Source organism: Aulonocara sp. 'chitande type north' Nkhata Bay, linkage group LG7 (assembly GCF_057382095.1).
Source record: "Aulonocara sp. 'chitande type north' Nkhata Bay isolate Kocher_YH1m ecotype deep benthic linkage group LG7, A_spYH_male_GT1.1, whole genome shotgun sequence".
In the NCBI taxonomy this organism is placed as follows: domain Eukaryota; kingdom Metazoa; phylum Chordata; class Actinopteri; order Cichliformes; family Cichlidae; genus Aulonocara; species Aulonocara sp. 'chitande type north' Nkhata Bay.
In genome coordinates this window covers 33,371,760-33,393,833 of record NC_141350.1, presented here as the reverse complement: position 1 = coordinate 33,393,833, position 22,074 = coordinate 33,371,760, and the positions used below count along the sequence as shown (strand labels likewise).

The window sequence follows — 22,074 nt, the reverse complement described above, 5'->3', positions numbered from 1 at the left end:
AATCCTGACCAACCTTTTAAAAGTGTGACGACTGCAGTGGTTATGATTATAGGGAACATTCCCAAAAACAATGTAGGAAAGTCCCCGCCTCAATTTTACATTTCCAACAGAGATAGTCAGCCATAAGCTTCATACGGTGTAATCTTGTTGGAGTATGATAATATCTATGCAGAATTTTATATTGTATGCATTTGCTCCTCGCCTCCTTAACATAAATCCCATTTTCCGCCAAAATGTCCATCCATTTTTTGTTTGGAATTGGTGCATTTAAATCTTTCTGCCACAAAGTTTTACTATTGGAACATTCCCCACTTCTATTATCATTTACCAACCTATAAAAACATGATGCTGTGTGGTGCTCCTGAGGCATATTTATAAAATTTAGAACTAGATTTTCATGTCCCCTTCTGAACTTCAACGTCACACAATGTCTAATTTGCAAATATCTCCAGAAATTTTCCCTTTCAATTTGTATGTTTGAACAAGGTCTCTATAGGTCATAAATTCCCCATCTTTAAATAAGTCGCTAATAACATTTATGGCATGAGACTGCCACAATTTCCAAAACACAATTTTTTCCCTATACGAATAGCTGGATTGTTTCAAAGAGATGAGTAAAACTGCACATGAGGTGATATTTTAAGAATTCTATGTATATTGAGCCAAACCTGGGTAGAGTGAAACAACATTGGGTTCGTTGAAGTGCAGCTTTGAGACAACATACCTTTTGGATCGAAGGGAGTATAAATTTCAGACTCTATACTTAGCCATTCCTGTCTGGCTTGATTTTCCCCCCAGTAATTAACCAATTTTGCCACCTCGAATGAGACTGAACATAATCTTGGATCGGGTAAACTTAAACCACCCTTCTCTCTATAGGAGCATATAATTTACTTAGCTTGATTCTTGCCCTTTTCCCATCCCACAGAAACTGCTTAATTAAGTCTTCATACTGTTTAAAGAAACCAGGCGGTATCGCAATTGGTAACATCATTACTACATAGTTAAATTGGGGAGCTATAATCATTTTTACAATATTTATTTTGCCCCACAATGAGATTTTTAATTTGGCCCATTTTTCTATATTTGTTTTTATTTTTAGGACTGGGTCAAAATTAAGTTGGGGGTAGGGCCTCCATATCTTGGCTTAGCCTAATCCCAAGATACTTCATCCCTCTAGGCACTCATTTAAAATTGAATTTTTCTACCATGTATGGATAGCATAGTGGGGATAGTGGCATTACTTCAGACTTTCCCCAGTTAATAGTATAACCTGACACCTCAGAGAACGCCTTTATGGTGTCCATTAAATGCGGCACTGATAAAAGTGGGTCTGTTATAATGGCAAGAATATCATCAGCATAGAGGAGGAGTTTGTGTTCCTGCTGCCCACCTATGACACCTTTAATCTCCTTGTTTGATCTGATACTCACTGACAATGTTTCTATAAAAATTAAGAACAAAAGGGGGCTTAAAGAATAGCCCTGATGAGCTCCACGTGACAAACTAAAGAAGGGTGAAACCATACCATTTGATATTACCGCCGCCTTTGGTTCTTTGTATAGCACTTTAACCCAATTTAGAAAGTGTGGACCAAACCCGAACCGGAACAAGGTTGAAAAAAGAAAGCTCCATTCAATTTTGTCAAAAGCCTTCTCCTCATCTAAGGAGAAAGCTGCTATTGAAGTATCTTTAGACCGGCTCAGCCACATCAAATGGAGTAGCTTTCGAATGTTATCTGAGGAAGAGCGTGTTTTCATAAATCCAGTCTGATTTGGATGTATGATGATACCCAGAACTTTAAGGCTAGAACTTTTGTAAGTATTTTGCAGTCCAAATTCAATAAGCTTATTGGTCTGTAATTTGATGGATCTGTATTGTCTTTATCTTTTTTTGGTATTAGTGATATCAGTGCCTCATTAAATGTAGCTTCAGGGTTCATACACCTTTTTCAGGGTCAAATTCAAGCACTTTTTAAGCACTTTCAAGGTCCCTTTTCAAGCTTTTCCAGCACATTCCCCCCCGCACAAAAAGAAAAGGATGCATGTTTCAATTCGCATCACCTCAGTGAGACCATGTGAAAAAACACCTTTGTTCCCCTTTTGTTAAGACATAGAAAAACGAACCACACAAAAATACTGCAAAAGGAAACGGTCGCCTTATATACATAGTGTATAAACTCAAAATGCACATTTCACTTAAAAATTAAGATGTGAAAATGTGAACAAATCAACTTGTCAGAGATATTCTTCTCCTGTTGAAAAAAACAAACAAAAAAGAAATAAATACGTCATCTCATCAGATATTGATGCTTCTTTCCTGTGTGACAAAAAAAATAGGAGACATATGTTTGTTTGTTGTTTGTTTGTTTTTTAAGTTAATTCCCAATAAAACTGTTTTATTGCCAACTACAGGGTGGGCCATTTATATGGATACACCGTAGTAAAATGGGAATGGTTGGTGATATTAAAGTCCTGTTTGTGGCACATTAGCATGTGTGAGGGGGCAAACTCCTCAAGATGGGTGGTGACCATGGTGGCCACTTAGAAGTCGGCCATCTTGGCAAGGCAAGGCAAGGCAAGGCAAGTTTATTTGTATATCACAATTCAACAACAAGGTGATTCAAAGTGCTTTACAGAGACATTAGAAACAAGAACAAATAAAAAGCAGGATTTAAAATTGAATAAAACAAGCAAATAAACTAACTAACTAATTAACAAACAAACAAACAAACAACAGTATATAAAATCAAAACAGATAAAATCAGAACAGTAGATTAAATCAGTAGTTAAATGTAAGTTTTGAAATTTAAGCTTAAAGTGTGGATTTGGTGCTTTATTCAAATGCAGCTGAGAACAGGTGAGTCTTCAACCTGGATTTAAATAAACTGAGTGTTTCAGCTGATCTGAGGCTTTCTGGGAGTTTGTTCCAGATATAAGGAGCATAAAAGCTGAATGCAGCTTCTCCGTGTCTGGTTCTGACTCTGGGAACTGATAAAAGACCGGATCCAGATGACCTGAGGGATCTGGATGGTTCATACTGGGTCAGGAGGTCACTGATGTATTTTGGTCCTAAACCATTCAGAGCTTTATAGGCCAGCATCAGAACTTTAAAGTCTATCCTCTGACGGACAGGCAGCCAGTGTAAGGACCTCAGAGCTGGACTGATGTGGTCCACTTTTTTGGTCTTAGTGAGGACTCGAGCAGCAGAGTTCTGAATGAGCTGTAGTTGTCTGACTGATTTTTTAGGTAGACCTGTAAAGATGCTGTTACAGTAATCAAGCCTACTAAAGATGAATGCATGGACTAGTTTTTCCAGGTCCTGTTGAGACATCAGATCTTTTATCCTTGATATATTCTTGAGGTGATAGTAAGCTGACTTTGTTATTGTCTTAATGTGTTTTTCTAAGTTTAGGTCTGCATCCATCACTACACCCAAATTTCTCGCCTGGTTTGTGGTTTTTAGATGTATAGATTGAAGTTCTCTGGTGACCTGTAATTGTTTTTCTTTGGCGCCAAAGACTATTACCTCAGTTTTGTTTTTGTTTAGCTGGAGAAAATTGTGGCACAACCAGTCATTGATTTCCTCAATGCATTTACCAAGAGCCTGTACAGGGCCTCGGCCTCCTGGTGACATTGTGATATATATTTGTGTGTCATCTGCATAGCTGTGATAGTTTATTTTGTTGTTGTTTATAATCTGTGCCAGTGGGAGCATGTAGATGTTAAACAGAAGGGGTCCCAAGATGGAACCTTGGGGAACTCCACATGTGATACTTGTCTGCTCAGATGTGAAGTTACCTATTGATACAAAGTATTTCCTGTTTTCTACGTATGTTTTGAACCAGTTTAGTACAGTTCCTGAAAGACCTGTCCAGTTCTCCAGTCGTTTGAGTAATATGTTGTGGTCAACTGTATCAAATGCTGCACTGAGATCCAGTAAAACTAGGACTGACATTTTTCCACTGTCTGTATTCAGACATATGTCATTAAACACTTTGGTCAGAGCGGTTTCAGTGCTGTGGTTCTGTCTAAAACCTGACTGGAAGGCATCGTAGCAATTATTCTGTTTTAAGAAGTAACTGAGCTGTTGAGAAACTGCTTTTTCAATGATCTTACTTAAAAACGGGAGATTTGAGATCGGCCTGTAGTTGTTCATTTGTGTCTTGTCAAGATTGTCCTTTTTCAGTATAGGTTTGATTACAGCAGTTTTTAGTGATTCTGGAAACACACCTGATAATAAAGAAAAGTTGACGATCTGTAACAGGTCTGACTCTAAAGTCTTTGAGACCTTTTTGAAAAAACTTGTTGGCAGGACATCTAAACAGCAGGAGGAGGAGTTCAGTTGACCTAAGATGTCCTCCAGGTCTTTGCTGTTAATAGGTTGAAACTGTTTCATGGTGTTTAAACAGTTTTTTGGTGGATACAGTACATATCCTGGATCTGCTGTTGATGTACCAATTGCTTGTCTAATTTTTTGGATTTTTTCAGTGAAGAATTTGGCAAAGTCATTGCAGGCCATGGTCGAATGAAGTTCAGCTGCCACTGACACAGGAGGGTTTGTTAGCCTGTCAACTGTAGAAAATAAGACCCGAGCATTATGGCTGTTTTTAGTGATGATGTCAGAGAAGTAGGACCTCCTTGCATTCCTCAGTTGTAAATTATAATTGTGAAGTTTCTCTTTATAAATGTCATAATGAACCTGGAGGTTTGTTTTTCTCCATCTGCGCTCAGCTTTCCTACACTCTCTTTTTTCATTTTTCACCAGTGTGGAGTTTCTCCATGGAGACTTTTTCCTTCCAGAGATAACCTTCACCTTAATGGGAGCAATAGTGTCCATTACATTTAACATGTTAGCATTGAAGCTATTGACGAGCTCATTGACTGACCCTCTGGGCAGGTCAGGTGTTAATGGGAAGACCTGGTTAAAAATTGCACTACTGTGTTCAGTTATACACCGTTTTGTGATCACTGTTGTTGATATATTTGTGTGGGCTGAGATTTTACTTTCAAAGAAAACACAGTAATGATCAGACAGGCCCACATCAGACACAGTAACCTTTGAAATGCTCAGGCCTTTGGAGATCAGTAGGTCAAGAGTGTGTCCTCTATTATGTGTGGCCTCTGTTACATGCTGAGTCAGCCCAAAGTTGCCCATAGTGTTACTCAGGTCTTTAGTCCCTTTGTCCTGAGGGTTGTCCACATGAATGTTAAAATCCCCAGCAATAATTACACAGTCAAAATCAACACAGATCACAGACAGCAGTTCACTGAGGTCATTAAAAAAGTCTGTGCAGTATTTGGGAGGCCTGTAAACATTAAGAAACACAACTTTGGATGGGGCCTTCAGCTGTAAAGCCACATATTCAAAAGACTGAAAACTTCCAGGAGATAGCTGCTTACATTGAAATGATTCATTAAATAAGACAGCAACCCCTCCTCCTCTCCTGCTCGCCCTGACCTCACTGATAAAACTGTAGTTAGGAGGGGTCGTCTCGATGTTTTTTTCGATGCTTTTGTTTTTTTCAGTGGGAAGAGGGCCATGTGACACATCAAACTTATTGGTAATGACACAAGAAAAACAATGGTGTGCTTGGTTTTAACGGAACTTTATTCTTTCATGAGTTATTTACAAGTTTCTCTTTGTTCACAGCCATTGACATGTCGAAGAGGTTAACACGTGAGGAGCGGATCGAAATTGTGTTGATATCTGGTGAACGCAGTAACCGGGTCATTGCAGCAGATTTCAATGCAAGACACCCTACGAGACCACCCATCTCCCATGCTACAGTTAGCAAACTGCTTGCTAGGTTTCGTGAAACTAGTTCAGTGTTGGATTTGCCAAAATGTGGACGCAAGAAAACTGTCACTAATGAAGAAACATCAGTGGCTGTCCTAGCTTCATTCAGCAAGAGCCCACAGCGTAGCACTCGCCGCATGTCACTGGAGAGTGGCATTAGTCGAACATCCCTTCGGCAGATATTAGCTACTCACAAATGGCACCCTTACAAACTCCAGCTACTGCAGCATCTCAACGAGGATGGCCCAGATCGGCACACAGAATTTGCAGAATGGGCAAAACAAAAATTGGAACAGGACCCTCAGTTCACGCGGAAGATTTTGTTCAGTGATGAGGCAAACTTTTATGTGAATGGTGAAGTTAACAAACAAAACCACCACTATTGGTCTGACACTAACCCACATTGGATGGATCCCTCCAAGACTGTTGGAACAACAAAAGTGATGGTTTGGTGTGGTATATGGGGTACAACGATAGTGGGTCCATTCTTCATCAATGGAAACCTCAAGGCCACTGGATATTTGAAATTGCTACATGATGATGTGTTTCCCTCTTTGTGCACTGAAGCTGGCTCGTTCCCTGAGTTTTTCCAGCAAGATGGTGCACCACCACATTATGGGTGCCAGGTCCGAGCATTCCTAGATGAACAGTTTCCTGGAAAGTGGATTGGTCGTCGTGGGCCAGTTGAATGGCCCCCAAGGTCTCCCGATCTGACCCCCTTAGACTTTTATCTTTGGGGTCATCTGAAGGCAATTGTCTGTGGTGTGAAGATACGAGATGTGCAGCACCTGAAACTACGGATACTGGATGCCTGTGCTGGCATTTCTCCTGCGGTGTTGCTATCAGTGTGTGAAGAGTGGGAGAAGAGGGTTGCATTGACAATCCAACACAATGGGCAGCACATTGAACACATTTTATAAGTGGTCAGACACTTGTAAATAACTCATGAAAGAATAAAGTTACGTTGAAACCAAGCACACCATTGTTTTTCTTGTGACATTACCAATAAGTTTGATGTGTCACATGGCCCTCTTCCTATTGAAAAAACAAAAGTTGTATCCAAGATGGCCGACTTCTAAATGGCCACCATGGTCACCGCCCATCTTGAGGAGTTTGCCCCCTCACATATACTAATGTGCCACAAACAGGACTTTAATATCACCAACCATTCCCATGTTATTACAGTGTATCCATATAAATGGCCCACCCTGTACATTGCTGTCTGTATTATTGCTGAAGTCCTAAATGATCACCTTTAGTTTTTGCGCTAATAACATCATGTACAGTCAGACAGGCATGGAGAACAGCACTGATTGGGAGAGGCTTGAACAGATCACATAGTTCAATTCAACATATAAGACTTTAAGAATGCACAAGTATCTACTTAAAATCTATTGAATTTATCATCTATGATATTATTATGTACAATTCCAATGTATTTTGTTTATCTCCCTTAGATAAACAGGCAGCATTAAAGTATGAAATATTCATATACAAATACACACATAAATGTGTCTACTGTCTCAGTGGCTGATAGTGTCCCACAGGCCTCAGTGTGAGCTTGAAGACATTTATAATGTTTAAGTAGTTTAATGTGTAGGTGCTGACGATAAACACAGTTTGAATGAAAGCCGGGGAACTTTGGTAGCACAGAAACAAGTGGCTATTCTCTGGGACCATATGGATCAGTCATTTTACCATTATTTCACCCAAAGGCACCAAGTTAATACTCAAAGAAGCTGCAGCAATACACACAAATAGAAACAGTACTTGGTGACAACTTTGCTTTTAGCGTTTAACCCTCTGGGGTCCAGGGTATAATTGGCCGACTTTCTGACTACTTTTGATTTGGCCTCTACATTTCACCTTTAAAAACTGTTTATCTTGCTAATCTGTTATTTTCTCATTTTGACATACTGTATCAGCACAATTTATCTAAATTCAGACAAAATTTAAAATACGAGAAGAAAGTGATATTTTTGACCGTAAAAACCACAGGCATGTTTAACGAATCATTTTCATAACTTGAAATGCAAATAGAAATTTTACATTTTTTAAAACTATGCACAAGTTTTGCAAACAACATATCCTACTCCAGAATCTACTTCACTACAAAATGTTTATTTAAAAATGCCTTGGCTGCATTAAAAAAAAAATAGCTGCAAAAAACTTTGTTGTTTGCCAAACTGAGTTACTTTTTTGAAGAAGTAACTATATAATTAATTGCCCAGCACTGGTCATTATATGCTATATTTTGCAGACAGGACTCTCTCCCAGACCACAGACTCATACTCATAATACAAGTCAGAGCTTTATAAAAAAAAAGAAAAAAGTAAGTTAAGTTTTCGAAATTGGAGTTCAAGTTATTTTTACTTCCAATAGTGTTAACATGCTACACAGTTCAATGACTAGATTTTTTTTTAATTTTCACTGTAAGTGGGCTAAAGCAGTTAATTAAAAGTAGTCTAACATAAATGTAAATGCTGTAATTTGACTCTTCATTCTGTAACAGTGTCCATCTGCTCCAGCTCACTAAACACAGCAGACAAGTCTGCACCCAAGAAATGATAAGCTCTAAGTCCAGCATACAGCGGCTGAGTGAATGTGGCCTGGACTCTGTGGAGGAGAATCATGGTGTCAAAGACGCTGTAGAAAGACAGAACACCTGCTGTGTGACTCAGGTACACTCCTATTCTGGAGGACTGAGGACCTGAAAACCATTCACATACTCTTTTATGACTTAATTCATAGTGACTGGAAGAACACCTTAACGCCCAGGAGTTATCATTATTTCCAAATTCACTTTCATCTCCTGTTCTCATAATGCTTTTGTATGCGACTGCTACATACATACCAGACCCACTCCACTCTACCTCCCAGTAGTGACGTCCAGTCAGACTTTCTCTGCTCAGGACCTGAGACCTATTCATGAATCTTTCAGGGTGACCTGGATATGCCTGTTTTTTACTAACAAATGTTGCCCTTCTGTTCTCTTCAGATAATAACATCCTCGTGTTTACAGTGTCTGGATCCAGTGTGAGCTGAGTTGAAAACTTTAAGAATTCAGCTCTGGTTTTGGGCTCTGGTTGTGGTACCAACACATCCACATTAATCACTGTCCGCGAAAACTTTTTGACATCCCCTCTGAAGAATGCCCTGTAGCTTATCTTTCACCTCTGACACAGCAGCCGGCACATCCCCAAAATACAGCAAATGACGGGCTGTGGGACACCGTGACTCTGAAGATTCATTGAGATCTGAGAGCAGTGGAAACATATTCAGAAACTGGGTGTGATCCTCTGTGTGAGAGAGCTTCTCCAGTTCAGTATCTTTTCTTTTCAGCTCATTGAGTTCCTCCTCGAGCTCTTCCAGAAGCTCGTTGACTCGATTTATTTCAGTTTCCTGCTGGACTCTGATCTGCTGCTTCATATCAGAGCTTCTTTTCTCAATGAGGAGAATCAGCTCACTGAATATTTTCTCAGTGTCCCTCACAGCTTTATCAGCGGACTGATTGATGGCTTCCACTTCCTGCTTATGCAAATTCACGTCTTTTTTTCTATTCTCGATTCTTTGTTGAATTTTTTCACGACATGGATCGAGGTCTTTCTGTCTTTGAGTCCTTTAAGCTGATGCTGGGACTGTCTCGTGGGCTTTATGCTCATCTATGGAGCAGGTATAACAGATACATCTGTTATCAGTGCGGTAGAAAATCTTCATTACCTCATTGTGGCGAGAGCAGATGGTATCCTGAAGCTTCTCGGAGGGGTCGACCAGTTTGTGTTTCTTTAATGCGTCTACATTATGATGAGGCTGGAGATGTTGCTCACAGTAAGAGACCAGATACTGCAGACAGGATTTGATGGCTTTAAGCTTTCTCCCACTGCAGACATCACAGGCCACATCTCCAGGTCCAGCATAGCAGTGATCAGCAGGAACAGTATACAGTCCAGTCTTTTTCAGCTCCTCCACCAACTCTGCTAACATGGTGCTTTTCTTCAGGACAGGCTATGAAGGTCTGTCTGCACTGAGGACAGCTGTGGATGTGCTTCTGATCCTGTCCATCCCAGTAGCTTTTAATACACTTCATACAGTAGCTGTGTCCACAGGGAATAGTCACAGGATCATTCAGTAGATCCAAACAGATTGAACAGCAGAGTTTGTCGCCATCAATCTGAACTCCTTGATCAGCCATTTCCCCTCTCAGAGTGTGAATAGTTCTGAGCGGAGAAGGAAGGATTCAGACTCCCACAAAAGTTGACAGGTAGCAACTGAGACGTGATCAGGCAGATTAACCCTGCAGTAACCAAACGACTTAGCAACTAAAACGACTGTTTGTTTGTTTTTTAGGTCATTTTATTTTATGCATAATAAATTTAAAAACAGCATGATTTGTGTTTATCATATATATACTGTTTTCATTTTGTGCGGCAGGTTCATTAAACCTTTCATTCATTTTTATGCAGTTAAAAAGAATTATTGATCATCTAGTGTCATTTTAACACCAAATGAACTCTAAAATACTTTAATCAGCAACAAATTAAAGTATTAATTAAATATGCACGCTCGTGTTTAATTTGGCCACCAGAGGGGAGTAAAACATAACTACAAGATATTCTGCTACTGGGCGTATATCTATATTGGTCATTTCATCAAGTTCCCTCTAGTATATAATGTTAAAAAATGTAAAGATGGAATTCACAGCTGGAAATCGTAAATTATTTCTGAGAAGTAGAATATTAAAAATATCTATATGACTTAAGAAGCTGTATTTGGCAAATGCTGAGAATTTTGACTTAGACTTTTTGACCACATGATCTGATCCTCGTCATCGAAGTGCCATTTAATACAGTTCATACAGTAGCTGTGTCCACAGGGAATAACCAGAGGATCAGTAGATCCAAACAGATAAATCTGATAAATCCCAGAAAAAGAATTGGCATTCAAAAGTGTGTATTAATTCCTTTTATGCACATTCTTGGCAGTGACTAGAAAAGCTTAAGAAACCATCAAAAACAAAAGAAAGTGTTGCTGGAATTTTTAAAGTTTTGTGTACCCATAACTTAAAAAGCTCCAGCACTCAGCCAGTACAGTAAGTATATCCAGGTATGCTTTACTGTACTGGTAGTAAAGCCTATGCCTATATAGGGCCAAAACTGGCAGAAGAAATAAAGGTTGATGGAATAAAAAGGGACACTGGTGAAAATATTGAAAGGAATAGTAGCTCAATGTTTTTAAGAGCAGTGGAAGAGAAAGAGATTTATGACATAGTTAGAGGACTTAAGAACAAAACCAGTACAGACTGGAATGATATTGATATGGTAACAGTAAAGACAGTTATTGATGGTATTGTAAAACCATTAAAATATATATTCAACTTGTCGTTTCAAAAAGGAGTTTTTCCACAAAAAATGAAAGTTGCTAAAGTTATTCCCATTTACAAAACCGGTGAAAGGCATCATTTTACAAACTATAGACCAGTGTCAATACTCTCCCAGTTCTCTAAGATACTGGAAAAACTCTTCATAAAAAGATTTGATAGTTTTGTGGAAAAATATGAATTAATGACAGATAGTCAGTATGGGTTCAGAAGCAACAGATCAACAGCTTTGGCACTGATAGATTTAATGGAAAAGATAACGGAATGTATGGATAATAAGAGGTATGCGCTCGGAGTTTTCTTAGATCTAAAGAAGGCGTTTGATACTGTTAATCATGAAATTCTATTAAAAAAACTGGAAAAGTACGGGTTTAGGGGAGTGGTTTTGGAATGGTTAAAAAGCTATGTAGGGAATAGGCAACAATATGTACAAATAAATGAATATAAATCTAATTTGATGGATATAGCTTGTGGAGTACCTCAAGGTTCAGTACTGGGTCCAAAAATGTTTATTATGTACTTAAATGATATCTGCAGAGTATCGGAGATTTTAAAGTTTGTAATATTTGCAGATGACACAAATATACTGTGTTCAGGTGTGGAATTGCCACAGGTTTTGGGGATGATCACACAGGAATTAACGATATTAAAGAAGTGGTTTGATATAAATAAATTATCATTGAATCTAGATAAAACCAAATTTATGTTGTTCGGAAACCAAAAGAAAAACATCAAAGTAGAAATATGTGTTGACAATGTATATTTAGAAAGAGTAAATGAAATAAAATTTCTTGGGGTGATCATTGACCACAAGCTCTGTTGGAAGCCACACATTACTTATGTTCGGGGGAAATTGGCACGGGGCATTGCCGTCCTGGGGAAAGCAAAGCATATGTTGGATCAGAAAGCACTGCACATTTTATACTGTGCTTTACTACTGCCATATATGAGCTACTGTGTAGAGGTGTGGGGAAACACATACAAAAGTAACACACAAACAATAACTATAATACAGAAAAGGGCCATTAGATTAATAAATAATGTGGGGTACAGGGACCATACAAATGCACTCTTTGTCAAAATGCAAGCTATTAAATTCCAAGACTTGGTGAAGCTTAAAACAGCGCAAATAATGTATAAAGTAAGAAATAAATTGCTTCCAAAAGAAATCTGTAAATTGTTCCTAGAAAGAGAAGGTGGGTATAACTTAAGAGGGAAATGGAATTTAAAGATACAAAGTGCTAGAACAACTTTAAGAACTATGTCAATCTCAATTGCAGGAGTTAAATTATGGAACAGTCTAACAGAAGAAATAAAAGACAGTCAAAACATAAAACAGTTTAAAGTAAAATATAAAAACCTAATTTTAAATAAGTATAAGAATGAAGAAAACAGGGCTAACCCAGGACAGTAATGTTGCTGGTAATGGTGTTGTGGTTCTTTTTTTGCTTTGGTTTGTTTGTTTTTCCATAACTTGTGTATCTGCAAATATACACATTCTGTATTTTTCATATGAAAGAAACTATACTGTGGTGGGGCTTGCTAATTATGATACCCCTCCAATATCAACCCATCTGCGACAATCACGTTATAGTAAGTTTGTTTTGGTGTGTAACAGGAATTCATGATACTAATTATATATATATATATATATATATATATATATATATATATATATATATATATATATATATATATATATATATATACACACACATACACACACATTTTATGGTTAATACAGTAACCATAAAATCAAAAAAAGTTTGGCTTGCTTTTCATAGCCTTCCCTTTTTTTCCATTGCAAAAACCAACCAATTTATTCTGTCTCATTTCAGTATGGATTTATCCAGAGATGAGCACACGTTTTTTTCTGCAACATGTTATGCAGCTTGCATGTTTTAATTTTGATTGGAGCCAATCAAAAAATGTGAGACACTGTGTCAACATGTGCAGCATGGAGACAAGCATTTAAAATGCTGTGCAGTCCCACATAAAGTGGGACACCTGTCAGTATTCTGAAGAAAATTTTAAATTATAGCTAATTATGAATAAACAGCTCAGAATTCAATAGTGAGCAGACATTTAATATCAACAGTTTGAAACTTTTCACTCAAAGTATTGAGGTTCAACACCCAGACATCTGGATGGTAGGAAAACAGAAAAGAAGCTCAAATAAAGGCAGCACATTGTTCTTGTCCTCTGGGACAGACAGCTGGCACTGATCTCCGGACTGTCCTATGCCTCACAGAGCCGCCAGCTCCTGCATTAGCTTCTCCTTCTCCCGCTGCAGCTCCAAGATGCTCTGCTGGTTCTGCTCCAGCCGGTCCTCCAGCCACTGCAGCAGCGGCCCGCTCACCGCCGACATCTGGCTGCACAGGTTCTTGGTGAACACAGAGCCGTTGTGGATCTTGGTGACGGGGTCCAGGTGCGCCAGGCTGTGGATCTTGCGGTAGGTGTCCTGCTCCTCCTGGCACAAGATCCTCGGCAGCTCCACGGCCGACTCCAGGCACACCTTTCCGATGGCCTCGCGGGGCAAGACGTGGATGGGGATCTCCACACGCTCGTACTCGGAGCCCTTCTGCGCCTGCACGGACTGGAAGCAGGTGTAGAGCACCCGACCCGTCTTAGTGTTCTTGTCCTCGATGAAGCAGGAGAAGATGAGGCCCACGAAACACTGATCCAGCATCTGGTACATGGCCTGGGTGCGCACGTCGACGTGGGAGGGCCACACGGTGATGTGAGGGTGGGAGTGGTACCAGCCGACCACCCGCATCGGCCGGCTGGTCATGTCTGCCAGCCGCTCCGCCTCCGTGGAGGCCGCCGACAGCTGCTCCGGGGAGATTTCCACCCGGTCTTTCCTCTTGTCGGAGCGGCGGAGGATGATGACGGAGTGGATGTGGACAATACGAGAGACCTCCACCTCCCCGATACACAGACCCATCACCTCCTCCTTCTCTGTGCTCAGCGCGTGGTTCATGCACACCAGAAAGGCGTCGGACTCCAGGTGGACTGCGCTCACCGCCATTACTTTCCCTTAAATTCGGTAAAAGGAGGAAAAAATAAACAAATCCGAGAGACACAGCCGTACTTCCGCGTTCTTACATTCTACGCCAAAACATTCCGTGTAAGTGCAACAGCCCTCTTACACAAGGGTTCCGCCTTTCGGTACCTTTATTTTATTATCACGATTAACTAATGAGGCACTCCATTGTACAGTTAATAATATCTGCGGAGGTTATATGCATAGAATTGTTACGGTAAATTAGGGCTTCTAAAGCTTAATAAATGCGACCTAGAAAATGTCGGAAATATATTTTTTTCTGTCACTTTCAATATGAAGGTTCCCACTCCAGCAGCTTAATGTTTTAAAATTCTCAACTGACGATTGAAAGAAAAAAAGAAAAGAAAAACAAAACGTCAGATATTCATTCATTCTTTATTTCTTGCTGACATTTTTTGTCTTTCGAAACATGATTCACTGCGAAAATTGACGCCTGTGTGGAAATTGACTTTTTCAATTTAGGCCATTGTTCTAAATGCAGTTTCTAAATCAAGAAATATTGTATTTGCTCCTATCAATAATCCAATGTGTAATACTAGGTTATTTTTATAAAGACTATATTAAAAACGGAAGGCCCAAGGCAGAGACCATTGCAGCCAATCAACCCCTGACCCTGAAAAATGAATCCAATGCGCCTCAAATAATCCATATTCTTTGTAAGATAGGTGCATTAAAATGCTCGGTTAGCTTAATTAGTTCAGTGGCTCCCACTAGTAGAGTAAAGCCTTGTAGACACCTAACACCGGCAGCTCCCTGGGCCATAGTCACACCGATCATTCAAAGTGGCCACGCTTCTAATTCCACGTATTAACCAAATGCATGACTTATGCAAGAAGAATCACATTACAGTTCTTTAAGAATATGAACTGAGCTTTTGGATAAACAGAATTCAAATGGATGACTTATTAAAAATCTTACGGTATTTATGAAAGAAGATGAAGAAGGGGAGGGGACTTTTGGTGTGGCCAGTAAAGAAATTACACTTTATGGCATGTAACTTTTACAAGTTTTATTGTGTTTCTTACACACTTTGTCTTAGCAGCGCAAAAATATTCCACACAACCAACGGAGTCCAAAGCACACGCAAAATCACCCCCAAGTTTCTGAAGAAGCCAAAATAAAACCTTGTCAAATATGTTACCTGACTTGGTCTTTGGGGTGACATTAAGAGAAACCACACATCGTTAAGCAGCCCTGCATACAATGACACAACAAATTTGTTCATCTCTTGTGTCCTGCATGCTAAACATTTGACCCATCCAACAAAAATATAAAGGTGAATATAAGAAGCAATTAAAAAAAAAAGCTTTGAATATAAGCAATAAAAACTATACTGTCTTGTACATCTTTATGGTTATAAATACCCAATTATTAGCACAGACGCATTGTGATTAAATGCTTCCTGGCTCCATTTAAAGCTCATAATGGCAGAGTCATCACAGTAACAGCATTTAGGACAAAGCCATATTCTTCATACTGAAGGGAAAGCATTGACAAAATCAAATATTTAAAAATAAAACTGTATTAAAATCGTTTTTACAGTAAAAGACACAAACACAAATTATACTGTGCTTTAAAATAGATCCATATTTCTGTATTGAAAATAAAGATTATAAATCACGGTTTTAATTGCAAAAGATGTTACACACTTAACAAGGATTGTGCAAATATTCACATACAACAAAACACACGGTTTAAACATTTCAAGCAACGTCTCTTCACTGTGCAAATGTTAAAATACATTTGAAAGTAACTGCTCTTTGACTACAGAGTTTGTATTTTAAGCTAATAATACTGGAGTGTAAACATGTGAAGAAAAGACTTGTGTCTGAAAACACACAAAGTCTTGAGCTTTAGCAAACTATGAAATAAATCACTGGATCTTCTTTACACTTGGTTTTAAAACCAGTCTCGGCTCAGTCCAAGTTTAAATGTGCTTTTCTATTTTTTAATAATTATCATAAACCTGACATGTGTTTAAAAAACTAAAACAAACAAACAAACAAACAAAAAACATGATTTAACAGTTTAGTTATCAAAAAGAAAACATATCACAAAACAAACTGATTTCTGTAAACCTGCTGACACCCCCTCCACACCCACTATCACTTTACTTTAGTTGACTCACTTCCATGTTTGCTTTATTTAATTGCTCTGGAGATTTAGGAATGCCTGCTAATGTAAACAGGAGATGACAGCACAACTCTGTTTAGGCAGAGCAGAAGTGTTGCAAAATATGAAGGTGGGATATATTAAGTTTTGTTTTTTTTAAAAAAAAGAAGAAGCTTTGCTGAATTTTCTTCTCTTTAGGAGATTAGTATGTTAACTCTAATATATATGTTTGTGTCAAATTATTCACAGAAGCATGGTTACATAGAAAAGTGTCCTACCTTTGTTTCAGTTCATTGAAAGCATCACCCTTTTAGTGGCTATACAACAGGAACAAAGACAAAGATAAAGCTGCTGTGATAAGCTGAAATGAAAACTGGCCAACATGCCACCTGACTGGACTCTAATGGATCACCTTTGATGCAATTTAAAGAGAAATATTGTATTGACCCACTGTGAGGCTTCTACTATTTAAATTTAAATCAATGCAGGCAGTGATGGGTAATAAAATATTTAACTTTATGTTTGGTTCATTCAAACTATTTAGTGCCATTTGAGTCCCCATGACAGAATCTATGTATTTTGTATAAAACGGTCAAATAATTATTTCTAAAAGCTTTCTTTATGCCTTTAACCCTCTTCTACCATAGAAACAACCATATGTGTCCACAAATATTTTTTTACAGTAATCACTGACTTTTAGCACAAGTAGCTTGAGCTGCTATGTCCCCAAATTGTGTCTTTGTTCAAGTTTAGTTATGGTTTTCAAGATTATTGTTACATATCCTTATTTATAATCTTCAGATGCTTTTTTGTTTGTTTGGTTTTTTTGCTATTAATACATCTTTTACTGCCTAAAGTCTTTGCCTGTCCCTCAGTTACTCTCATGGAAATCACTGATTTTCAGCACAACTTACACAGGACTTACAGGCACTAGTATTGTTTTTAGCTCGCACAGCTCAGCAGCAGCAGCAGCAGGAGCATCAGAAGAAGCAAAAACACCAAGACCCTGATACAGCGGCTGAGTGAATGTGGTCTGAACTCTGTGGAGGAGATTCACCGTGTCAGAGATGCTGTAGAAGGACAAAATACCTCCACTGTGATCCAGGTACACACCTATTCTTGAGGACTGAGGGCCTCTGATTAAAGTGCTGGTGGCATTGTGTCTGAACTGATAACTGTTATGAAAACACTCTAAAGCCCAGGATTTGTCATCATTTCCAAATCCACTTTCATACCCTGTTCTTCTGATATCTTTGTAGGTAACCGCTATTGAAACTTCAAATGACTTCTTCTCCACCTCCCAGTAATGACGTCCACTCAGGCTCTCTCTGCTCAGGACCTGAAACATGTCAGTGAATCTGTCTTGATGACTGGGATATAACTGTTTTTCACTCATCACAGTTGCTTTTCTGTTCCCTTCAGATAGTGACAAGTGTGTGTTTGCTGTGTTTGGATCCAGTGTGAGTACTTGTGAGTGTTGTAAACATTCTGCTCGGGTCTTAGGCTCTCCTGATGGTACTGAAACACTAACTTCTTTCTCAATCAGTGAAATTTTGGTGGAAGTATCGGTAAAAATCGTGTGTAGTTTTTCTTTGGCCTTGTGCGCAGCTAGTGTCACGTCCTCGAAGTACTGCAGAAGATGCATGTTAATCCTGCGTGGGTCGGTTCCCTGATTTATGCATGTCAAAGAGGAGTAATTTTGAATAAAAGTTGCATGATCTTTTCTATGTGACAGCTGCTCAAGCTCAGCATCTCTCCTCCTCAGCCACCTGAGCTCCTGCTGCAGCTTGGCTCGAAGCTCTTTGGCTCGACTGACTTTTGTCTTCTGCTGGGATTTAATCTGCAACTTCACATCAGACCTCATGTTGTTGATAAGATGAAGCAACTGAGTAAAGATCTCCTCACTTTCCTTGAGAGCCTTATCAGCAGAATAATTGATGGCATCCATCTCATGCTGAAGCACCTTCATATCATTCTCTCTGTCCTGGATTCTCTTTTTAATCTTTTGTTGACTTGAAACAAGCTCCCCCTCCCATTTACTGTGTTCTTCCGAGGCCAAGATCATGCCGTGGTGTTTGTGTTCATACACTGCGCAGAGAAGGCAGGTACACTTCTGGTCTGTGCGGCAGAAAAGCTTCAAATCTTTACCGTGACAAGAGCAGATGTTCCCCTGGAGCTTCCCTGATTGTTTGATGAGCTTGTGTTTTTTATAGGCAGGGGATTCATAGTGAGGGTGGAAGTGTTGCCCACAGTAAGAGACCAGACGCTCCAGACAGGATTTGGTAGCTTTCAGCTTCCTCCCAGAGCAGACATCAAAGGTCACATCTCCAGGTCCAGCGTAGCAGTGATCAGCTTGGAGTTCAGTCATCTGCAGCTCTTCCACTAACTCTGCCAAGACAGTGTTTTTCACCAGAGCAGGCCTCGGTGTGAAGGTCTGTCTGCACTGAGGGCAGCTGTGGGTTTTCTTGTGATCTTCCTCATCCCAGTGATGTTTAACACAGTTTGTACAGTAGCTGTGTCCACAGGGAATAGTCACCGGATCCTTCAGCAGATCCAAACAGATCGAACAGCAGAGCTTTTTCTTCTCTACTTGAATATGTTGCTGCTCCATTTCACGAAGAGACACAGAATGTGAAACAGTTTCCCTTTCTTATACACACACCAACGTGCACAGACAGATAGGCACACACACGTAGAAAATACAGACCAAAGCTTAGTTCTCCTTTGTCATGTGCCTCTGCTTCTCTGAAATGAATGAACATTTATATGTTCATGTTTCCAACACCCAGCCCCTTTCCACCAGTGCAGTAAGAGGCAGGAAGTTGCAGACATGAAAGCTGTGGGGGAGGCTGTAACAGGAATCCGGAGATGACTAAGGAGTTAGTCACATCCATTTCCTGGAAGGGACAGCATGTATTTACATTCCTGCCGCATAAAATTAATTCATCATGTTTGTTTTCATTTTTTGCAATACACTTTATCCTTTTATAGAAGCTGTTCAAGTTTGCCAATGATGCCTAAACACTCCAGTCAGGACTTAGCCAGTTATGTCAGCCTTACATGAATATTGCCATGATATCATGTTTTACTTTTGCCACGTGTGGCACAGTGTGATGGGCTCGAATAATCCATTTGAACCCTTATGAACTCACTGCCCATTTAATTGTTATGTTAATGCTACACTAGATGTAGATTAATCTCACAGCCTGTCAGCCATATCAAACTATTCTAAAATAAACTTTAAGCTATTTGACTCCACACAGGAGTGCCCTATTTAGGGGGAAGTTGGGACAATATTAAGGCCCTGTGACTGACAAAAGCCCCCAAATAATGATAGAAATTTAGATTATTAAGAAACATTACACCCTCCGATGCACTCCAGTGAAAAAGTATTTGACACCTTCCTGATTTCTTGGATCTTCTTAGCTCTTCAAGGCAATTTTAATATTAGTCAAATATAACCCAAGTAAATACAGAATGCAGTTTTTAAATGATAATTAAATTTTTTAAGGGAGACACCTACCTAATCACCTACCTGACCATGTGTGGAAAAAGTAATTGCCCCTCTTGTTAAATCGTGGATTCACTGTGATTAGCTACAGCTCCATTCATACACAGGCCTGATTACTGCCAGGCCTGATAAATCAAGAAATCAGTGAAGTAGACTAAAAGATCTCAAAAAGCAACACATCCTGCCATGATCTAAAGAAAGAGCTAAGAAATAAAATCATTGAGGTTTATTGGTTCTGGAAAGGGTTGCAAAGCAATTTCTAAGGGTTTGGGACTTCAGCGAACCTTGGTGAGAAAATTTATAACAATGATGAACCTTCCCGGGAAAGGCCAGTCTACAAAAAAACCTCAAAAAGCACATCAATGACTCATCCGGGAGGTCAACAAAGAACCCAGAACAGCATCTAAGGAACTGCAGTCCTCACTTGCCTCACTTAAGGTCAGTGTTCATGTTTCAATAACTCAATAACTAACAAATAAGAAAGAGACTGGGCAAAAATGGCATCCATGGGAGAGTGAAATTCGCTGCTTACCAAAAAGAACACAATTATTTTAAAAAATAAATCTTGACGATCTCCAAGACTTAAAATATTCTGTGGACTGACAGGCCAAAATTTGAACTTTGGGAGGTTTTATGTCCCGTTACTTCTGGCATTAAAAAAAATAGAGCATCATAACAGCAAACATGTTGGTGGTATTGTGATGGCCTGGGGCTGCTTTCCTGCTTCAAGACCTGGATGACTTCCCATAACTAATGGAACCATAAATTCTGCTCTCTACCAAAAACTCCTGAAGAAAAGCTTCTGACCATCACTTCCTGAAGTGCACTAGGGTTATACGACATTACAATGATCCAAAATACACCAGCATGTCTGCCTCTGAATGTAAACATAAATTAAAAAAAAAAGAAGTTTGGAGTAGCACCATGTGAGGGATTATAACCATATTTTCATTATGCTTCCACAATGACAATAAAGACTCTTGAATGTGGTGCATAAAATGAAAAGAAAGTAAAACATGACAGAGAAAAGAATCAAGTCCTTATTAAACAGCTATCTTGAAATACTGCTGTGCTCTTATTGGGCAGTTCTTCTTCTTCTTGTTGTTGTTGTTTTTACTTAAATTCATGGATCTTCCAAGTTCTTACATAGATTTTAACCCCTGTGTGGCCCTTTAAAAATGCACCCCTTCCGAGCCCTGGGGACCATAAATGGTCCCGCCCCAAAAGTGCAATAAAAAGATTATATATTCATATTTTTTTCCACTTTAAATTGGTCAGTCTTTTAAAACTACTTCTCCCTGAAATATTCATATAAAGTTTTAATTATATTTTCGTTGTTTTAACCCTTTAAATCCCAGTTTTATTACATGAGCGCCGTTTTTTAGCCCCAAAAAACAAAAAACTAAATATTTTCCAAAAAAAACATTTGAAGTAATATTTCTTTGTTATTATAATTAGGCCTTTAGATGGACTAAAGATTGGCACCAACAGTCATTTCGATCGCCTTTTTTTTTTTTTCAGGACCAGAAAATGGTCTCCAGGCGGCAAATGCTCCTCCTCTAGGCCGAAATAAGTGCATGTTGCCGGGGTAAGTCGCGACGATCACCGGGGCACGATCACCGGGGACTGCTTTTTCCAGCCCACACGTCCGATACCACGTGACAACAAATACGTCATTTCCTGTCAGCGGGCGAAGCCGCTGCTGCACGCCGGAAATGAGGCTTCATTTCCCGCAGGTCTGTCCAAGAAGCCCGCTGTTTTCCAGCAGGGATCAAATGTGGAGCAAGGGCGCCACCCGGTGGACAAATAAAAAAATTACAACTCTAAGGCTCATAGACCAAAACGAAGCGGAAACATAAGTAATCACCAAGACATTAACGGTAATAATTCTGCAGTGAAAAATAGCGTTTATAATGGAAGTCAATGGGGACCAAAAATGGTCCCCAGGGCTCTAAGAGGATGTGTATTGTTAGCTTAGCCACTGAAGCTAATTTAAGGAAGTCAGACTTGAATTTTGAAATGAAATTATGCCAAACTTTTTTTTTAGAGAATTTGGCTATATTCCATTCAACACAGTGCAAATGGCTTGTAACTGAAAACCTAAAGGGACCATTTATGGTCCCAGGGCCACACAGCTTGTTGAGTCATGTCTCTGCCTTATAAAGGCTTCATCTAGTATTGACAAAGAAAGAGAAGTGAGTGGTCCTAAGT

At 39.3% G+C, this 22,074-nt stretch overlaps 2 protein-coding genes and 1 pseudogene across 2 annotated transcripts; all 3 read right to left on the bottom strand.

Moving 5' to 3' along the window:
- Nucleotides 1–8,297: 8,297 nt before the first annotated feature.
- LOC147325546 (tripartite motif-containing protein 16-like) lies at nt 8,298–9,991 on the bottom strand (annotated as a pseudogene).
- Nucleotides 9,992–12,890: 2,899 nt separating this feature from the next.
- Nucleotides 12,891–14,305, bottom strand: brcc3 (BRCA1/BRCA2-containing complex, subunit 3). Its single transcript, XM_086302476.1, has one exon. It carries the CDS (start codon nt 14,202–14,204, stop codon nt 13,422–13,424), a length of 783 nt encoding a protein of 260 aa, XP_086158602.1. The 5' UTR covers nt 14,205–14,305; the 3' UTR covers nt 12,891–13,421.
- Nucleotides 14,306–15,280: 975 nt separating this feature from the next.
- On the bottom strand, nt 15,281–18,963 carry LOC147325544 (E3 ubiquitin/ISG15 ligase TRIM25-like). The gene has a single exon (XM_086302475.1). It carries the CDS (start codon nt 18,961–18,963, stop codon nt 17,263–17,265), a length of 1,701 nt encoding a protein of 566 aa, XP_086158601.1. The 3' UTR covers nt 15,281–17,262.
- Between the last annotated feature and the right edge of the window lie 3,111 nt (nt 18,964–22,074).

Bases quoted from the DNA above. Each gene is read 5' to 3' on its own strand.
- brcc3 (XM_086302476.1), bottom strand. From the start codon at position 14,204: ATGGCGGTGAGCGCAGTCCACCTGGAGTCCGACGCCTTTCTGGTGTGC.
- LOC147325544 (XM_086302475.1), bottom strand. From the start codon at position 18,963: ATGGAGCAGCAACATATTCAAGTAGAGAAGAAAAAGCTCTGCTGTTCG.